We start from the raw sequence: 20,804 nt of genomic DNA, 5'->3' as shown, positions 1-20,804 counted from the left end.
ACTGCCAGGAAACTGGGCTTTTCTACAATTACAGACCAAAGTCAGGACAGTTGGGCTGCTCAGTCATGGCTGGAAGGCTGAGTCAGCTTCTCATAGTCATTCCTGTGCTACTTCGGTTTCCCCCATTTCTCAACAAGGTGTTACCTAAAGCAGAAGGGACAAAGCAGTGAAGGCGAAGCTCAGCACCTGTCTCCTCCGCTGCTAATGAATGTCACATATCAGGTAGATTTGCACCCTCACGGTTACCATTAAAAAGCTCACGAGATAGCAGGGACCACTCACCATAACTGATGAATTCCAGGAAAAGTCTTGCTACTCGCGCTGCTCCTGCTGAAGGTCGGTATAACAGAAGAAGCCACTGTTACACACCAGCGCTGCCCGACACAGGCTCGGGAGAGCACCTTTGCTCTCCCACTTCTGCTCAGGGAGGAAAACACTCAGGAGGTCCAGAACAGGCAAAATACCGCCACAGTCCAGTCAGACTACAACAAGAGATTGTGGTTGCGCCTTGATTCTCTCAATGCAGCCGCTCAACCGACAGAGGTGGAGGATTGCCTATAACAGGAGCAAGTCGAGGAATAAGCAAAAAAGCCCAAAATCCCAACCCTCACCAAACTGCACATTCTAACTAATTGCAAAGCCTAAGGCACAGTCTGAGATAGCTGAGAGACACAAGTAAGCGTCCTGCTGTCATACCATGAAATAACATGCAAGCCACTAAGAACATCCAGAAGAAAGAGTATCTTGGATTTGTTGTAATAGAGCAGGTTAATCAAGATGCAGCTTCTCTTGAGCCGGCACACACAAAATCCCTGGTCTGGCTTCACAAAATGCCGCACCACGATACCACCGCCCAGCACGGCTCTAACCCCGGGTACCCAAAGCCTGAGGGAGATCTCCCACCACAAACCTGACCAGTAACACTGGAGATTTTACTTTGCTTGGGGAAAGCAGAGCTCGCAAAGAAGTTTCACCTCTCACTTTTCCCCCTAGAGACCTAGCAAAGCCTGGCTTTAACTGGAGGCACTCCTGATCATCCTAACCAACCCATGGGTTCCCCAAAGCTGTGAGAATGGGCGGTATCATCATATCAATGTTTCTCTAAGTCCAATCTTTAAACCTGGAGAAGGAAGAAATCAATGGGTGGAGGCTGGGAGCCAGACAATCACTGGAGCGAGACAAAAGAAAAGTCACATTAAAATCCCTGCTTTTGTTTTGCTATTTGATAGTCAGTAAACCCAGAATCTCTTATCTCTTGACCTTAAGTGCCTCAGAAGACACTTCCTCTCTGTGTTGATGCTCATATCCAGAGGGAGAAAAAAGCAGCAAGCTGGTGTGTTCAGTGCTGAGCTGCTTTGGCCATGTGGCTCCCATTAGATCCACCACAGCCTACGGCTCGTGCTTTCAGAGAGGACACAGGTGCAGCCAAAAGAACTGGAGCATGCCGGGAAAACAGAGAATGCAAAGGTCTCAAAACCACTAGCAGCTGCTGAAAGCCCAAATAACTTCAAGAGGGTACCTGGGCACCCCTCTTCCCTTTGCAGTCTTTTCCACTAAGATATGCTGGAGCAGGTTAGGTTGCTTTTATCTTCATTAGGTCGTTAAAGCACTAATTAATTGTAATTACATTGTGTTGCATGTCAGTAAATACTGGTCTGGACAATAATTTCATTTTTATTGAGAAAATATTCATCTTTTATCAAAAGACCCTAAAAAAGCCAAACTCCTTCAGAAAGCCATTCTTTTCTAATCCCAGAAGGTCAGGAGGAGCCTCTGGAGATCGTCTAGTCCAACTGCCTCACTCATAACAGGGTCAACAAGAGCGGCTTGCCTGGGACTGCATCCAGTCAGGTTTTGAAGATCACCAAGGATGGAGACTCCACAACCTCTGGAGACACTGTACCAGTGTTCAACCATTCTCACAGTAAAACAAAGCAAAACAAAACAAAAAACCAACAACAACAAAAACAAACAAAGAAACAAAAAAAGCTTTTTCTTATGTTTGAACAGAATTTCCTGTGTTTCAGTATGTGCCCATTGCCTCCTGTCCTGCCATTTGGCACCACTGAGAAGAACCTGGCTCCATCCTTTTTACTCTTCACCCACAGGTATTTACACACACTCATAAAATCCCTCCCAAGCCTTCTCTTCTCCAGGCTGACAGTCCCAGGTCTCTCAGCCTTGTTGACAGGTGCAGCAATCCTTTAATCATCTTGATCATTTTAAGCATGTTAAATAATTTCTTTTAAATGGGCTTGAAAATCTGCATAGTTCCCTTTCCAGTTGGTGTGGTTAAAACAACCATCATCTTTATGACCTTTGCTGGATTGCATGTTTGTTTCTTACTCTCTAGTTTGATCTTAATAGGTTCTGCCAGGCGGTCATCACCCTCAAGGAATCTATCAAGGCTGTTCAGGGCAAGAACTTAATTTTCAACTGAGAAACAACAAATATTGCTTAGCAGATTATTACAACGCTTATGCCTATTTTAGCTGGACCCGACTAGCACACAGAGGCTGTATAAAACCAGATGTTTTAAAAACACTAGTTTCATAAAGGCTCAGCGGGCTGATGCCTTTCCTTTTGAGTGTGTTTCTCCAGGTAGTATTAATAATGTGGTTTTGTCCAATTTGTGGGCCTGTCAGTTCACTGTGTAGCTTGGGCAGATGCACAAGGAACGTTAGTCATTTGGATTCACCTCCCGTTTAGAAATGAGGCCGCATAAAGTTCTTTCCCTCCATTTGCCTGCATCTTGTCTGCCTGACAAAGCAAAATCGTTTTCCTGCATGTTTTCTGCAAAATTTGCTACAAAATTCCCTGCAGCATGGCCCAGGCAGTCCTGTAACACTGGTAGCAATGGAGACCTGTCACATTCTTGGTGTTACTTTGGAAGACATACCACACACAGCTAAACACTTCTGATTCATTTTATGTAGCACCAAGTATATCGAAACACTGGAATCACAACATCTCTTGACCAGTCAAATGCACTTTCTGTTAATTGGCTTTCCTAGAAGATTTAGAAGCAAGCACCTTCATTCAGTAACTTTTGAGAGAGCCTTGCCTCTCTTTGCTTGGTAAGGCGAGAACTTCCATCCAGCAACCAGACCAGCTGGATCTCATAGGGTGCTACTGGAAAGCGGCAGCTGGTAAGGCGATACCCCAACAGCTCAGGAGATTTTCCTCTAAGGTTTGGCTAAAGGGCACCTGTGTCATTCAGCCTCTATGCTGGGATTACAAATTAATTGAAGAGATGGGGTACACTGGTTTCAATGCATTACCAGCTTAGCTGTGATTCTGGTTGCACAAGCAAGCAAAGACTCAATGCAATTAAGTTCTCTGTGTTTACACAAAAAAAGATAACCCCTTCAAGTAGTTACGTTCCCTTTCCTCTCGTAATTTGGTAGTAACTGTTGTAGTCCTAACACTCTGCTTCTCTTTGACAAATTCTAACCTTTTCTTAATTAAGAGAGATTTTTATCATACCCATATGGACATTTTTTTTTCTGTTTTATAAAGCTTCAAAGTTGTATTTTTATGGAACCGAAATATTCTACTTTTACAGTTGTCAGGTGTTTTATAACGGGAACAATTATTGAAATTAAGCAGTGTTAGAAGAAGAAATACTTTTCTCACTCAGCATCTAGTCAATGCTCTGACTTTCCTCACGGGAACGCGTGTCAGGCAGATAACACATTTCTGGACACAGTGCCCTTTGGAGGGGGTGTGAAAGTTTGTGTCACTGCTTCAGAGGACACATTTTGGTGTGATTTGTTAAACGTGGATTAAAGCTGATTTGCATCTGCCTCACCCTGTCCTGGGTACACAGCTGTCCTACATTGCACACCATTTGCTGGCATTTACATACCATCTTTCCAGCCTCACATCTTCAGGCAGGTGATTTCCCACCTGTCAGACATCTGAAATAACAGTCCTAGGTTTAATGGCAATAAGTTTCTATGTTACACATAGGCCAAGAAAAAAAACCCAAACCAAACAAACAAATAAAACAAAAAAAAAAAAACACAAAAAACCTCCCCAAAAAACAAAAAAACCCAAAAACCCCAAACCAAAACAAACAAAAAACCCCACACCCTCCCGAACCTCACAAAACAAAACAAATCCCAAACAAAACAAAACAACAAACAACAATAAAAACAACAAAACCCCCAGGTTTACATGGATGATGTGACTGTATTTATTAATCCCAGTAACAGCTTAATTCAACGGCAGTAAATGCTGTATTGTGAAGATCTCTTTGGTGTAAGCATAGTGCTTTTTCGGTGCGTTTTAATATTTGCAGCAAAAATTGAACAGGTGTGTAATTCAGAAAACTAAAATATTAGTAATCCTGCTATATGAATGTTAAGAAAAATAACTTTACAGAATTCCTTGGAGAAAAGCAAGGACACTTGTGTGCTGGTTTGACTGAAAATGGGTTAACTTTCTTCATGCAGTTAGAAACCTTTCTTTTTCATAGCTAGCATGCTCATTATTTGAATTTAGTTTGAGAACAAGAAGATAACACTCTGGGACAGAGTTAATGTTTTTAATTGCTCTGGTCTGAGAGCCAAGGACACCCTGAGCTCTGCCCACAGGTGTGAGGCATCGAGGAAGTGGGGGAAGAGATGGGGCAGAGCTTGACCGACACCCAGGCTGATCAATAAGAATATTGCATCCCATTAGTGTCATGCTAATTATTTAAGAAGAGTCGGGACTTTCTGGTTGGCTCTTTTGCTCTTCTCACTTGCTCTGGAGCACAGCCAGAGGACCTTTTGGTGTGGGACATTTAGTTCAGCCTTTTGCCATTTTGCAGAGGCCTCTGGGCTTTTCTGCCTTTTTCCTCTTCCTTCTCTCTTTGGGATCAGGGTGCTGCTTTCCTGGGACTGGCTGCTCAGCATGTATGTGAGGAATTGCCTTGGGTACCTTTTATTTCTATTTTGTATATATATATAGATATATATTTACTAGTAATGTACTAGTATTTTGTTATTTTATTAAACTGTGTTTCTCTCAATCCAAGTTTCTCCCTTCCCTTTTGATTCTCTCCCCTATTGGGGGTGGGCGAGCAGCTATTGTGGTTGTATTGCTAGCTCGGGTTAAACCACAACGTGAGACTTCGTCTCACATATTACAGCCCGGTTCCAGCAATATATTTCTAGCTGGTGTGCAAAGCCAAGTGTGAAGGCGTGCAGTCATCAACCACAAAAGGGTTTGAGTTGCAGTAGTTTGCAATGCAGCACTGCACTTTAGCTTCACTATTGATTTCAGCCATCACGCAGTCATCCTGTACCAAAGTAGTGTAAATTCTGGAATTCTGCTTCAAACCAGTAATGCTGTCTGGAAGAAAGATTATAGTTTCTTTTAAAATATATATATGATGTTTTAAAGTGTTTCCCAACACATAAAGGACAAAAGACCCATCAGCTGCTCAGAAAACAAAATTTTATTTATTGTAAAGTTCCTGAAACAATAAACACCTTATCAGAAGTACAATGTACTGGCACTATTTCTTTAAAATGTTGAACTGTCTTCCAGGAACAGCACCGGGAATATTCAAGAGAGCTCTTAAGCCATGGAACAACTTGGTGCGAGGCCCACCTTCCTCCCTGTCCCCTGCCAGCATCACCAGTGGAGAATGGGCAGTTAATTTTTATTTGCATTTCCTACCTAATGGCCCTCAAGCTTCACCTGGCAGACTGCAAGCTGGAATTCAGCCTTTCATATTTACAGATCCTCAATTGAAGAGTGTAAGAAATGAGACAAATCACAATGCAAATTCAGCTTTGGACAAAAGGATTATTTTATAGCAATTTTAGTTTAATGACTATAAAACCTATGGCCTCTTGCTTAAAGAGGTGAACATAGCAAGACGACAAGACTTTACTTTCAGCTGGATGTTTGCTGTTTATTCCAACAACTGCAACAGAGGCAAAGGCCTTGACCCGCCCTCCCCACAGATGTAGATCACATCTCTTACATCAGAACCACAGAAATAACAATTCTCCAGCAATTTCCAGGAACATCTGCACTTCCATTCCTTTCAGGTTCCTGCATTCAGGCAACAGCAGCCCAGCCTTACAAAGGCAGCCAGCAGGTGCCCAGTCTGGAGAGGGGGACCAAGGGACAAGAAGTTGGTTGCTTTTCCGCAACTACCCCATCTCACAAACACTTTAAGGCAAAAGCAGCTTTTTTTTTTTCCGGATGAACTGCATATGTACAACACAGCCCTTTGTATTCATGGAGCTGCAAAAAACCAGCTCTTCTTCACAAGCTGGTGATTTGTTCCCAGTCTTAATGTGTTACTTCACTAGTAACTAAGCGTCTCAAAAACGTTAACCTCAATAGCCCCTTTCTACAGCTTTACCCACACTTACAGTGGAACACAAATAGCTTGAAGTGTGTGGGACTGACTGATAGTCCTGCAGTTAAACCTTACTGAAAATTTTTCCTATTATAGGGCCAACCTAGGATGCCTTGTTTATAACTTATACTATTAAACTTTCACAACTTTATACAAATTCTTAATGATGTTAAAAAACACTGTACAAAACCACCTTAAGGCACAAAAAGTTAAACAGAAATGCAGCCCACTTGAAGTCTCAAAGCAGCCAATTCAAGAGAAACTGGCCTTGTAATAAGTACATAGTTCATTTATACATGTTAAGCTTCATTGTCATACATTAAAACCAGTAAATATAGGACAAAATGTATGCTGCTCAGCATCTACTGTCTTTCTTCAGTACCAACCCCCATCCAAGACATGATCTGCAGCTACAAATTGGAACTGAAACAGCTTACAGGTCTCTCAAGTGATTTGCTTTGAGCAACCATGAGCTATTACACATTCAGGTGTGCAGATATGGCAACATAAATTTGTTTTGTAAGGGTGGCATGTGAACATACACCTCAGAGTTTTGCTCAACTTTGTAAAAGCAAGGACATAGAAATGTGAAAAAGTCAAAATGGCAGTGATGGAGGCTGGGAGAATTTTAATCTTGCAGAAATGAATTTCATAAGTTGATGTCCCTCCTCCAAGCAAATTGTCTTGGGTAAATGACCAAACAATAAAAGAGATGCCCATGAAATGTACTGCCCTGCTTCAAAACTCTGAAAGAGATCAGCATTGTAGGTAGGGTCAGCAAATGTGTAATAATGCAGCTGCCCCCCACCTCCAGAAATGTCCAGACAACACAACTACTCTGTTGGCTCCAAGATTCTTGTTTAACATCTGCTAATGGCCACATAGAGCTATCCAAGAAAATCTTGCATGGTTGCTTCTCAGTAGGAGCCTGTAGGTTACTGTCTACAGGAGGGAAAAATCCAGCAAACAATCCATTTCTCCTGAGCGTGAAAGGCATCTCTGCATTACAACATAAAGCACATCCAAACTCAATTATTCAGGTACTATTGGATGTTTTCTTATATGAAGGTCTTCGAGGAGTGGCAAGTTGCCCTACCTACATCAATATTCAATATACAATTCCAAGGGGGAAGAAGCCTGATAGAACAGTTTAATTTGGGTGCAATTTTTCTGATGTGGCTTCAAGTGAAGGCAAGCAGAGCACTGGCAATGAAGCCTCAGGGAAAAAGGCTCACTGCCCCCGCTCAGTGTCACGCTGCTACTTTTCAATTGTCTTCTTTACTAGCGCTTTTTCTCACACCCGTACACCAATGCTAACTAGATCACCCCAGGACTGCCTGCGTTATTAATAAGCCATTTACCTTTTGTGTGGAGGAGGAACTGTAATAGCACAGAGCACTGAACTCCTGTTCACTCAAAAGAGTAAGAACACTCTTGGTACATTTGAAATCGGGAAAGTCTGTAGCAACATGAAAAAACTAGCTTAAGCGTTTCTATTCATTATTTTACAGCAAGAAAACTTTTCTGAGGGTTTATTATAAAGGAACAGTATAAGGAAACCAAATAAATAGTTGAATAGTTAACAGTACACAATATAATCGTACTAAACTTCAATTACATCAAAATTAAACTTTGGAATAGCATCAATATGAAAGATTACTTGGAAAACCAGGATTCAGTTCAAGATCCTCAGACCTGTGCATTGCAAAAACCAGTCAGTTTTGATGCCCAATTGGTCCCAGCTTTGTCCCCCACAGGACCATGCCCACTGAGAACTGTGACCCGTCCATGCAGGTCCCTAATCCCACTCAGCCCCATCCTCCGCATGCTGTTTCTCCAAGTGTCTAAGGGAGAGCGATTGGGAAGCACGAGGTACGAGTTGTGCTTCATTGTTTCAGAGGAAGCAGCATCTCCTTCCTCATCTGATAGTTATATTGAATCAGGTTATGCAATTTAGCCTAAGGATGCTTCTTTCTTCTTTAAAGCAGCAGTTAGAGGAACAGAAAGAAGGCAGCAATGACCTCATGCTCCCAGTAAAACCCCAGCTGGGTTCTGGGTGGGAGGGGGTGGAATCAAGGGCTGATTTATCATTAGGTGGATAAAGTGATCTAGCATGGTGAAGTCAGTGGAGAGAACTTAAACAGAGCTACATCAGACTCTCTGTCATTTTCTTTTTTCCTACTCATTAACACTGTGCAGCCACACTGAGCTGGATTCTGTCAGCTCATCTCACCCAACACAGGAGGGGACAAGAGTGATCTCTGCTGGCTTGCATGAGTGACCAATTTAAGCAAATTCATCACCCTTGGGAGGAGGATTTTGCTGTGCTCCCAAATAAACAAGTATCACCGCTGTGTGGTCTGGAATTGTTTGCTGATACAGATTTCTTCACCTGTGGGACATGTGCATCTCTTAACAGAGAAGCACAGCTCACTTTGGCCATACACCAGGCCAGTCTGAGTCTTGACTTGATGTAAACTTAAAGAACTATATACACAGTATAGCTTTGAAATCTGTATGTCAAACCTGTTGATCAAATTCTCTTCTCATACAATTTTCAGATCAGTAGATACTTCCACTGAAGTCAGGAGTGCTAAAAGGTGTTTGAGGAAAACTCAGCATTATATATTTGCATTAAATGCCAAAATATATCCTAAAATACTCCTTTTGACATCTGTCACTGAAACACTTCCAATGTCAACTTCTCCAGAACACTGGAACAATTAACAAAACCTCTATCAAGCAACAGAAAAACAGAAACAAAAACTACAAACAAAGATAAGCTTTTATCTTTGTTAAATTCCTGTCAGCCACTTGAAATCTTGTTTATCTGTTCCATGAAATAAAAACTTGGCACATTTTCTTGGATGCCATTTATCAACATTTTCTTTTATCTAGAACATTTATTGCATATCAGAAATTCACTTGGCTAGGATATTTGTGTTTAGGAGAAAACACTGCCTTCCAGTTATAGCTATGAAGCTTCACACAGTTCAGTAAATGAATTCTCCCGGTATTTCTTGCAGCAACGGTTCCTCAAATTTAAATCGTTTGGAAATGGCTTTCTGCTCAGTTACTTTTTCTTTTTCTGACTGCCTACATTGTCCCAGTGTATACGAAGCCACTACAATTAGTTCTTCTGTCACTATGGATTCTTCCTCTTCAGTCTTCTCAGCATCTACTGACTTTTCAGAGGCAGAATCTGCATCTTTCTGGGCGACATCACTGGTCTCCCCTCCTGTACTCTTACTCCAGGCCCTGCCAGCAGGATTATCGCTTTGTTCTAACCATGGATGTTGAAGACATTCTTCGGCAGTTGCCCGGTCCCTGCAGAGGAAGAAAAGTGTTAAATTCAATGTCCAAATGAATTTGAAATCCAGTGCCTTGTAGAAGATCCGTATCAACTACTCCAAGGATATGACTGTATTAAAGACAGACTGACAGAACATCTAAAACACATGCCGACAGCTACCTTTTACCCAAAAAGACCAACAGCAGTCCAAGGAGATGAACAGCTAACATTGAAAATAAAGGAGTTCATAGATCCTTAAATATCACAGTTTACACTCCTGTGTTTCCAAGCAACTTTCAAAGTTTATACAGATGATTTTAATACAGGAAAACTATCTAAACCTTACATTCTTGAAGTATTCCCACAGACAAGCAGTAGGCAATTTCAATAGTTGACATGCCTCATGAAGAACTGGTGAAGTTCCACTGGAAACCCCTCTTCTTTTGAGACCTGGAATTTCCAACTTGCTGCCCATTGAGAAAAGCACACTAACAACCCAGAAAAGACAAAGCTATTCTACCAACTCATCAAGAGTAAGAGGCTCAAAACACAGTTCATTTAAAAGACATCAGCAAGGTACCTGTAAAAACAGCCAGTATATTGTACCATATGCTACAATTCATATACAGTTTTCTGAAAGGAATTTGAGTTTTAGTTACTAACAGCTGGACACATTCAGAATATGCAAGTTCGGAGGGAAATGGAGAACTTCTCTTTTCATGTACATGAAAAGTAATAGCACAGTGAAATGCAAATAATCAAAGTTCCCTTTTACTTTAAAAATGAAAATACCAGCACTTGGTATATTTAAAATTAATCCAGTCAGACATACTAGCCTACACAATTATGTATTTTACTTACTCGGGTTTCTTAACCAGGAGAGTTTTGATGAAATCCACGGCAGACTCTGATATGAGGTCAAAGTCTTCTCCAGAGTAACTTACATTCATTTGAGATATATTTAAGAATGTTTCTTGTTTATCATCTCCTAAGAAAGGCGATATCCCTGTTAGCATAACATATGCCAGTACTCCAATGCTCCTAAATTCAAGTAAAAACCAGAAAAGCAGTTTAGTTTAGTGTTGTGGGGTTTTTTTGATTTTTTTTTTAAAGGTTTGGTTCTAAACCAAAACAAAACACCTTTTCAGTGAAGTTATGATGACCATTAATTTCTTCAACTTACCACATGTCAGTTGCTGTACTGATTGGGTCATAACTCAGAATTTCAGGAGCTATTCAGGGAAAAAACAAAAAACAGTTCTATTTTTTTTGTCATATGCAGACATATTTTAGTTACATAGTGCAATAACAGGTATGTGGTAAAATTTAATATAAGTAATTCGCAGCATGATAGTCTTTTGAAAGAGATATTTCAAGTTATTTAAGAGATTACTACCATTCACTGGTTTTAAGTGAAACTGATTGTTTTCCTTTGATTGTCCTCTTCAGAAGCCAGGCCAGTATCCTTCTCAATTAAGGAAGCTATATAGAAATTTCTTATGGGAAAATGAGAAATATCCAGCATTTATATTCCAGCACTGAAACCCATACCCATATAGATATAGAATATATTTTCAAGTACATTTTCAAGGCCTGGAATGATTTGCTTTTAAAAAAATGAAATTGATACAAACCTCCACAAGCTAAAATATTATATTCAAAGACTGAATAAGTAATTCTGAAGTTTTAATCCACGTAATACTTGTGATCACTGCTGGTAAGAATCATCTAAAGTGTGAACTCATCTTCAACACAAGCCCACAATTGTCACGCATTAGACTGGCAAACCTTGCCAGTTTTAGCCTTTACAGCAGTATCACATCCAAGTAATAACCTGATCTCTCAACACAGTAACTACCCAGCTAGCCTGGCACATTCACTGGACTGAGGCAGTTTCTCATCACTCCCCAAGGCCTGGGCAGTCCCCTCCTCAGGGTGACATCACTCGTAGTGACAACTTACCTACATATTCTGGAGTTCCCATAATTTCTCTTAGCTCCTCACTGCTCTTCATTATTCTGGAAAGGCCAAAATCCACTATCTTAATGTCTCCCAGAGGAGACTTACTGGTTAGTAGAATATTTTGGGGCTGAAAAACAAAAGAAGGAGACTTTCAGGATCACCCAAATCTAATGCCTATGACACCATATTGCGTAACTATTTTATATCACAAGTAGCAATAATGCATTTCACAGCAAGTATGAGACCCAGGATGAGTCATTTATTTATTCGTGTTCCTCTCTACCCCCGAAGGTGAACTTGAAGAAACGCAGAGGCTAAAAGGAGTGGCAGGTTTTTCTGCTTATAACTGAGACCAAATATCTACCTTTATTAGCTTAGAAGACATACCAGTAACTGTGATTTAACAATAGCATATAAATACCTCCACGTTTGTACCTTTAGTCCTTCATATCACCCTTTAAATTCCCCTTTCCTCGTTGTGTCCTTCCAACAGATGGTGCAAAATACCTCCTGTTGAAGGGTGTCCAGAAACACCCAATCATTTTAAAAGACCTGAACACATAAAACCATTTTGACTACACCTGTTTAAAGTCTGTTGCAACCGACCTCAATCTTGTTCAAAGTCCAAACAATTGTATTACAGAATACTAACTCAAGAACAGTTTTAAAAAATACGGCAGCCTGAAAAACAGGTTTTTAAGAGCAGCACCTTTGGATAAACTTGTTTGCTCTGACGTCACTAGATCTTGGCTGTCATCCTTCAAAGCAACTCTGTGGTCATTAAGAACTTCCTTACTGTCTACTTTGAATGCTTGCTCAGTTAAAAAAAAGAACCTGAAAACTAACTTTCGACAACAGGTCTTAGAGATTTTTTTTTTGTAACTGAAGCACATCCTTGCCAAAAAAAAAAGTGTGACACTCCCTGCCCCCAGGCCAACGATCACATTGGGTTCTAACATCAGCTTCTCCGAATGGTGATACTGACAGTTGACACTACGCTCATGCCTCTGGCGAGCACAAGTTCTATGAAAGTGAAGAATCCTTTATTGAGAACCTGGATCATCTTGCATTAGGGCTGGTTGAAAAGAGAGGAGGGCAGAAGAGTAAGAACATTGAAGCAATCACTGACTGGTAATCCACCTGAATTAACACTAACATTTATAATTTTACTTGATCCTGGAGCTGTTCTCTCCTCATCCCCTAGTCAATCCCAAAGGCATGTTTTCACATGAACAGCCTTGCTTTTGAATACAGAAATAAAATTGTGCAAGAACATTTTCAAAACCTTGGGCCAGTTCTCTTTGCTGCAAGACCTAAATACAGTCAAGTTCTTTCCTTCCTGCAAACTTAAACCATGGTATTTCAAAATAACTCCATTATGTTGTCAATCTATCTCTTGTTTGTAAATTTATGCATTAAGAACATTTTTTTTTTAAATTTTTGTTTGCTTACAAACTGGGTGCTGGTGGCCCTACAAAGGCTTTTGGAACTGCACATTACCATATGCTTTATAGCTCACATTTGTTATTCTGTATTTGTATTAGAAAAGCAAACATCCAAAAATGCTGACTATGCCTCCCTAATTAGCCTCTCAGATGTTCTTCCCACTGGGAAATTTAGTTACTTTCTGAAGAGGCAAATAAAAAGCATCAGAAAAGCATTTGTTTTCTATATTTAAACGAAGAAAAGTTTTTGATGGAAGTGTTTTGTGAAACCCTTAAACCCTGTATTATAATATTTTTGTAGCTAATGTGGTTGCCAGAAGTCTTTTTTAAAAAACACACAAAAAAACCAACCAACCAAAAAACCCCAAATAATTACCCAAAGCACACATATGCAGAAAAAAAACCTTTCTAAAGAATGAATTGAGTCATAAGCCTAAATCAATTCATAATGAAATAGTCATTTTCTTCTTTTAGAGAATCATTAAGGGGTTCAAGAGAAGTGACAGTCTAAACATGAGCATGAAGCCTTAAATAAACTGTAGCTTTGAACTTACCATAGCTTTTAGCTCGACACAATTACTCTGAAGGTTTAAGAAAAGGAAGATCACTTTCTCACATCTGTAAAGCTGGTTCTCTTTTGCTTTTCCACTGCTACAATACATCTAGTTTTGCCTAATGCTAAAAAGGGCCTTTCACTCTCACCATCAGGCGGTAATGAAATGGCTAATGATGGCTGTCAAAGGGCAACATTTAAAAACCTCCCCCTCTGCTGCAGCAGGGCTTAAAGGTTCCAATTTAGATCCTTTTATGTTGTGCACTGAACAAAAACAAAAAGAAAAGAAATCCCTGCCTAAACAGGCAATCCGAATGGATGCACTTTACTACAAGATGGGTATGTGCAGAGAAACCACATGACATGGCCATATGAGTCTAGCCCAATGTCATGTTAGCATAGCCAGAAAAAGGTACCTTTGGAAAGATCATTGAAAAAAGTTTTATTTTTCCAGGCATACTGTCAGCAATCAAACCTGTGCTTTAAGAATTTGAGATGTTGGTTATACCTGTATCATCATGTTAGACTAATAGCAGTGAAAAGCATAATTTGTCAATGCGAATATACCTCACTTAAATTGGACTAAACTACTGTCACATAAAGAGAGCATAGCTATCCTGACACTATGAACTCCAGTGCAAAAGCCAAAGTAAGGCAATATATACAAAGATCTGTTTTCATCTAGAAACTTATTCTGCAAATCACAGTTTGCAGTAAGTATACTTAGTGAAATGAAATAACCTTCAAACCTACATTGCCAGAAGGTTTTGGAATCTTGTAAACTCACTATATAATGGCACTATATATAATGGCAAAATCCGTACATTGCAAATTTGCCATTATTCTAGAGGCTTCTATGAACCTTTGGTCCTAACATTTCTTGTAACTTCAGTTGTTTTCAAGAATGGTGTGACTAAGGACACATAATAAAGGTCATGCTTTTAATCAATGCCTCACCTCAACCTGCAACATTAAGTTAGCCATCTAATTTTATGATACTGTCAAAAAGAAAAGTCAGATCCCTACAAGACAGGACAGGAATTGTCCAAGGAATAATGGGCAGAAATGGGAAAAACAGACTAGGTGGGATTCCCCAGCTACAGTGTATGTAAAAATACTAAAGCAGGCTGAGCAGTCAGCCCTAAAAACAGTTAAAGGACTCCCATATCTTTAAGCGATTGAAATGCAAGAGCAGAGCTCATTTGGGGGTTGGGTTGTCTCCATCCATGTGTAAAAATGGAAAAAAATGCAATGGTCACTAAAAGAATACATATATTAGACTGGCATCACACCTTATTCCCCAAAATAAGCAATGCAAGTCTCAAATTAAGAAATAAAGCTATAATCAAAATAGGTCCTGTAGAACCTGGATACTCTATACCTGCCTATTAAGTAGTTTTGCTCTAATTATTATAAAGTTTGAACTCCAGATTAAACTGTTCTTTTGCCTTGAAAAAATGATACTTTAATTTTTAACTCTTTTCTTAGTTTCCTAGATGTTCTTTAGACAGGAATACCACACTTCTATAAATACTACACTTCTGTGTAATAAACATTCCACCTTAACCCCCCTGGAAAACTCAGCTGAGAAAATTAAACTGTAACCTTCTTGTAACAGGCTACTTCTTTTGTAATTGCATTAGCCTGCTTTCTGAACACTGGTGTAAAGTGACACCCAAAACAATTTCAAACAGTGATTACGCTCATTGTCCTCACTGTACACACCACCTTGAAAAGTTGTCTGCTGGATAACCAGGGTAATATATACTGTAGAAGAGTGCTGCATGGAGCATTCTCCCAGATGCCAGGGCGAGGTAAGGCTCTTTACCCATCTCCACTGCACACAAGAGGCAGCAAGTCCTCCCTCAACCCCCACGCCTTTTTAAAATGCTCGTCCACTCCCAACTACTTTAAGCTTCTACCAAACACCAATTCAAGATCAAGTCAAACAGCAAAAACACAGAGAAAGGAGTCTTCCCTTACTCTGCAGCTTTTATGCACCATTAAGTGGAGATGAAAGACTCCTGACTACAATCCACGCACACCCTGCAAATTAAATAGCGTCAACCCAATACTGTCGAGCGATACTTAATTTGCACTCAGTAGCACTATCTTGGCTCTTTCTCCAAGTCAAAACTGGATTACATGATTGGATTTAGCTATTAACAAGCTATTTTTCAACCATCTTTCTGAAGAATCATTCTTTTGGGAAGAAATGATCAGGTGGCAACCCTGCTAAACCACATCAAAATACCTCATTTTTTCCTGCAGTGTTTAGTCTCATAGGAAAAATTTTGCGTATTAAGTGGACAGACAGAAGCTAAAGTTAGCTGTCAGTGTCATAGATCTGGTTGATTAGATTTGTAATACGGAACTACAACAAGCAGCTGATAAACACATACTGACAACCATTTTGACTTAAATTCTTCCAGGCATAGAGCCTTTTTTGAAGGTGCAACACAGAGAAACTGGATGGACCTTTCCAAAGGTATTTGTACCAGACAAATGAAAGGGAAACCTTTAGAGAGCCAAATGTGAAACTAATAGCACAAGCAAAACATTTTATCATGTATTTGTAAACTTTTCGATATTGGCAAACACCTTGCTCACCAGCAGTACACTTTGCATGAGTCTTCTAAATGTCACCCCACAAAACCAAGTATTTAGTAAATTCCATAGTGCTGTAAGCACTAGGTAAAGCAGTGTGAGCCACAGAACACAACAGAAGACAGTTTGAGGCCATAAAAATGCTGCCAAAACCAGCACTAACTTCAATTTTTTAGTTCCTTGAAAAATGGGCCTTTTTTTTTTTTAAAGTCTTGCAAGGCACGTAGGTCAATCAATCTTCTCAAGTCATGGTTTTTAATCCTATAGTTTCTATCATCCTTATTTGTCAATATTCTGAAGACTTTTCTAAAACTTATTTCGCAAGAGTCTCATAGATCAGTGATAACACTGCAATTAGGACTCCTATTAAGATCAATTTTTCGAAAACACATTGCACACTGCAATAACGCATAAACATATTAAACTTCAACACGAGAAAATTTGCTCTCCTAATTAAGTTTTATAAGCCAGCAAAGCAATGCTGGATCTTTCATTGATAACTGGAGATGCTCAATTTTATAACATAAGTTTTCTGATCAGTTGGAAAGAGTTCTTAAGTAAGCTTTTTCTGAACTCCAAAAAAGCTGCCTGTCCACAAGCTGTAATCAACACTCCAGTCTACTTTTGCCACCAAGTACTGTAGTCAAATAAAGCACAACATATTTCTGATTACAGATACCCACGTGATAGTGTTCAGGAACACCACAGCTTTAACTACAAACATGTATGAATATATACTGTCCATGAAAGACATTTTAATTTTATACACTTTGCTTCAAGGACATTCAATGGAAATATTTTTGGCCAGCCATAATACAGACACTGAATATCTCATGTAAGTGTACTGGAACTTTAAGGAATTCTAACTGCTCATTTTCAGTCCTTCTGAGCACTTATTCTCACATCACTTACTAAACATTTTCCATTAAGTATTTTAATACAATTATTAAAATATTACGTGTATGACAATCAATGGACTACAGAAAATTTTAAAGGATTCCAGAGCTAATTTGAATGAATGGTTGGGAAACCAGGCAGGTGAGGTATTTGTGTGCAAATATTATTCATCATCTGCTTTAGCTGATGAATGGTGCACGATGTGCTAGGTTATATATTAAATATGTACAGCTTGATACTGGAATCTACTGGCAGCTTTGTACTACTGCCAAAAAGCAATTAAGTATAAGTAAGGATCTCAGCAACAGAAGAAACATGTAGCAGCTTACTACATACTTAGTAAATATGGTAATTGGACATGTAAAAAAGAATTCAAAAATTTTAATGCAAGATACTTTCCATACTGCCTTGCTTAGTAATAATATAGTAGTTCAACCTCAAAATCAGACAAAATTGCATCTTCCATATGAGTGTACAAATGGAAGCTAAAGAAAATTAATTGCAGCTTGCTGCCAATTGGAGATGATAGTTTTCTGGATCTGTGTTACAACCATAAACAATACTCTGCAATTTGTATAATGGCAACTATATTTCTCTCTTGCTTTGGGTCAAAACTATTTTTGAGCAAGAAAAAGATTTACTCCAGTAAGTCATGATAATTGATATACCAATAGGGCGGTGGCCAACTGTTTGGTAGTAAATGACAGACACTTAAATTAACTTTTACAGTAATTAAAAAAACCAAAACTCTGAAGTGTTAGAAATACATTTAACAAATTAGTATACTGTTTTCCAGTCCAGTATGAACACTTAATTCTGAAACATTATACTTTATAATACCACTGCCTCTGCCATCCTTCTGCTTCATTGAAACTCAAGTCAATACTAAAACCAACCTATTTTTCAATGATCATATAATTCTCAGACATTTTTACTGCACTTTAAAAATGAGCCAAGTCTTACCCACAGTACTCATTTGCAATTTAAGGGACAATGCAAATCCATTTTTGACCTCATTACATTTTCCTTAATCAAACAAAGTTTATATTTGACATAATCACAGAAATTCCCCAAAATGCTTGCAACCCCTCAAAGGTTGAATTTTATCTTTTGAAGAATAACTAGATAAAAATTGTGTTAATTACAAATGAGTATTAGTATGACATATGACCAAGAAGTCACCAGATAAGAAATTAATGACAAAAACACAGCAACAATCTTACCTTTAAGTCAAGATGAACCACATTGTTTCTGTGCAAGAATGAAACTCCTTCTAAGATCTGCTTCATAAGTCGCTTAACATCTTTTTCTTTGAAGGCTTCCTCTCTTTCAGCCACACACTGGTCAAAGATTTCACCTCCAGCAGCACTATGGAACAACATGAATTTTATTATTTCAAGGACTCAGTTATAGCACCCATTTTGTTCTACTCACACTATTTTATTCAGCATAAGCAAGATCAGCAGGCGGTAGCATTCAATAGTGATACTTTCAGTTATTCAACATTTGGCAAGCTTTCACTAGGAAGGCCTCTGCAGTGTTGTGGCTTTGGAGAGAAGCAAAGATGAGTCATTAGGCAGTTAGGTTAGGGAATATGAGTACTACAGAAATTTTTGGAACTCTTTTGGAAACACTACTGACTATGCTTTAAGATGAATGCCACATTTGTTTGAGGGCAGTGTTTGCGCAAAAGATGTGCCTTTTACCATTTCTATGAAACCACCTGGAAATTTGGCCAAGGTGAGCCTTTGTAAATGCAAAGCAAAACAGCACCACCCCCAATCCTCCTCAAAACACTTTGTGCCTGCTCAAAATTTTAAATGTAAAGTTTACAGTTTGTTTGTGAGGTCTCTGGTACACAGGGATGCATTCAGTTTCCAAATGGCCTTCATCTAAAAATAGTTACGAAAATTTTAGCTCTTAGCTTGCTTCCTTATCTTTTGTTTGTATAATTTAAATAAATAACAAAGTAACAACAACAAAAAAAAAACCCCAAACTACAGATGAATGAATGTTTTAAAGTACTCTGAAGCCGCATGCAATACCGTCTCCATATAGGAGTGACTCTAGATAACAAAAATTGTTTTAAAACATAACCATGTAGCATCAAAAGGAAAATGAGCATAGCAGAGGCTCCATGTTAAAACAAGAATGGGCATTAGAACGGAACCATTTTGCATATGGATTGTTGAATTACTACTTAGCAAAGTATAAATGAAATCAACATATACACACTTTGTTCTGCATGAAATTCTATAATCAGCCCTTAGTGAAAGATGTGAAACCCCTGAGGACAGGATCTTCTCCAGTTACCTCAAACTGTGACAAGCCAAACCTGACTTTGCACAAGCGTTAATCTTTATTGATGCACAGCCATCTATTCTGCCTTTGCTTGCTCTTTTCTAATAAATTATATTACCTAGGCAATCCAGAAGACAGAGTAGTATTCAACAAGGATGTAACAACAAATGAGAGTTCTATAAAAATGGTGCATTTGGATTACATACCCACAGAAAAAGAACACAAATACATTCAATTTTTCATTTTGGCAATACTAACTTTACCGCTACAGTCATAGTACCTGAAAATGCATCATGGTTGATAAAAATTTTTTTCCTTCCTAGATATTCTCATTATTTAAAATTATTCCTGTGGACTGTTTTACAAGCAAAAAGAATTTAAAAGAGGGTTATGTCTTTTTCTGTTCTATATGCTGGCATACTGGTACAGAAATGCAATTTGATTTATGAAACTAAGACTGTCTTTTAAAAAAGAAAAGTCCATGAAATAATTATTTTTCTTCATCCTGTATCAAAGATGATAGAACTCAGAATGAATTTCCATCAAAGCAGTATTAATGCTTTAATTCCTCTAGAAGAATTGCATATGCCTGACACTTTATCACATCTTTCATCAGTATATTTTTATTTAATTCAAGGAAAAGGTTAATATTTCAGCTTTGAACAGATGTATTCTAGTATTTGAAAATAAAATAAATTTTAAAATAAATTCTTCTCAAAAGCAACATCATTTGGATCTTCAAGATAAGGATAAAAAAACATCAACTGTAATCAATAAATTAAACTTTCTCCTTTAAGAATTCCATAATATGTTACTTGAAGAATGATTTAATGCCTTGTAGCAGTAAATTATAATGTAAATGCAGTGATAATATCTACTACCAAAATTACTAACATAATATGTTTTACAGTAACAACCCTGGGATTTTTCTGGTATTGTTCAGCCACTTAAAATAAGTGAAACAGTACTTCCGCTATTTAATTCTATGTGAAATAGAATTTATTTCAACAAAATTGCTGTTGTCAACCAGGGATCACACTGCATTTTTAATAGACTCTGCTGAAAAAAAAAATCAGGAGGGCCTTATAAAGCCCTGTTTGTTATATGTCTATTTGGCAGACATCTGTTACAATTAAGTGACACTAATAAACATATTAACATGGAAGTAGACATCAAGCTAAAATGTAAGCTACAGAGGATTTTAATATTATCCTTAAAGTTTCACATGGAAAGGTGGTTTCACATGCAATGTTTCATTTTTCAATCAACTTTGCTAATTAGAACATCTTTTTCCAGACAATTCATTTCATCAAAAAATTACCCCATTCGAACAAGTAACTAGTGACCCTTTACAAGAACATGGTGAAATTTGTTCCTGCAAGA

The 20,804-nt window shown here is 38.5% G+C and overlaps 1 protein-coding gene across 1 annotated transcript in view; it reads right to left on the bottom strand.

Moving 5' to 3' along the window:
* Positions 1-5,435: 5,435 nt before the first annotated feature.
* STK17A (serine/threonine kinase 17a) overlaps positions 5,436-20,804 on the bottom strand; it is a 28,393-nt gene continuing 13,024 nt past the window's right edge. The window contains exons 3-7 of the mRNA XM_065629180.1: positions 18,344-18,488; positions 11,619-11,745; positions 10,840-10,888; positions 10,518-10,697; positions 5,436-9,691 (exon numbers count right to left, since the gene is read on the bottom strand). Of these exons, the coding sequence (XP_065485252.1) occupies positions 9,358-9,691; positions 10,518-10,697; positions 10,840-10,888; positions 11,619-11,745; positions 18,344-18,488 (835 nt within the window). The 3' untranslated portion in view covers positions 5,436-9,357. The remainder of the gene's footprint in view (positions 9,692-10,517; positions 10,698-10,839; positions 10,889-11,618; positions 11,746-18,343; positions 18,489-20,804) is intronic.

Source organism: Caloenas nicobarica, chromosome 2, assembly GCF_036013445.1.
Source record: "Caloenas nicobarica isolate bCalNic1 chromosome 2, bCalNic1.hap1, whole genome shotgun sequence".
NCBI lineage: Eukaryota > Metazoa > Chordata > Aves > Columbiformes > Columbidae > Caloenas > Caloenas nicobarica.
This window is presented reverse-complemented; position numbering and strand designations above follow the sequence as displayed.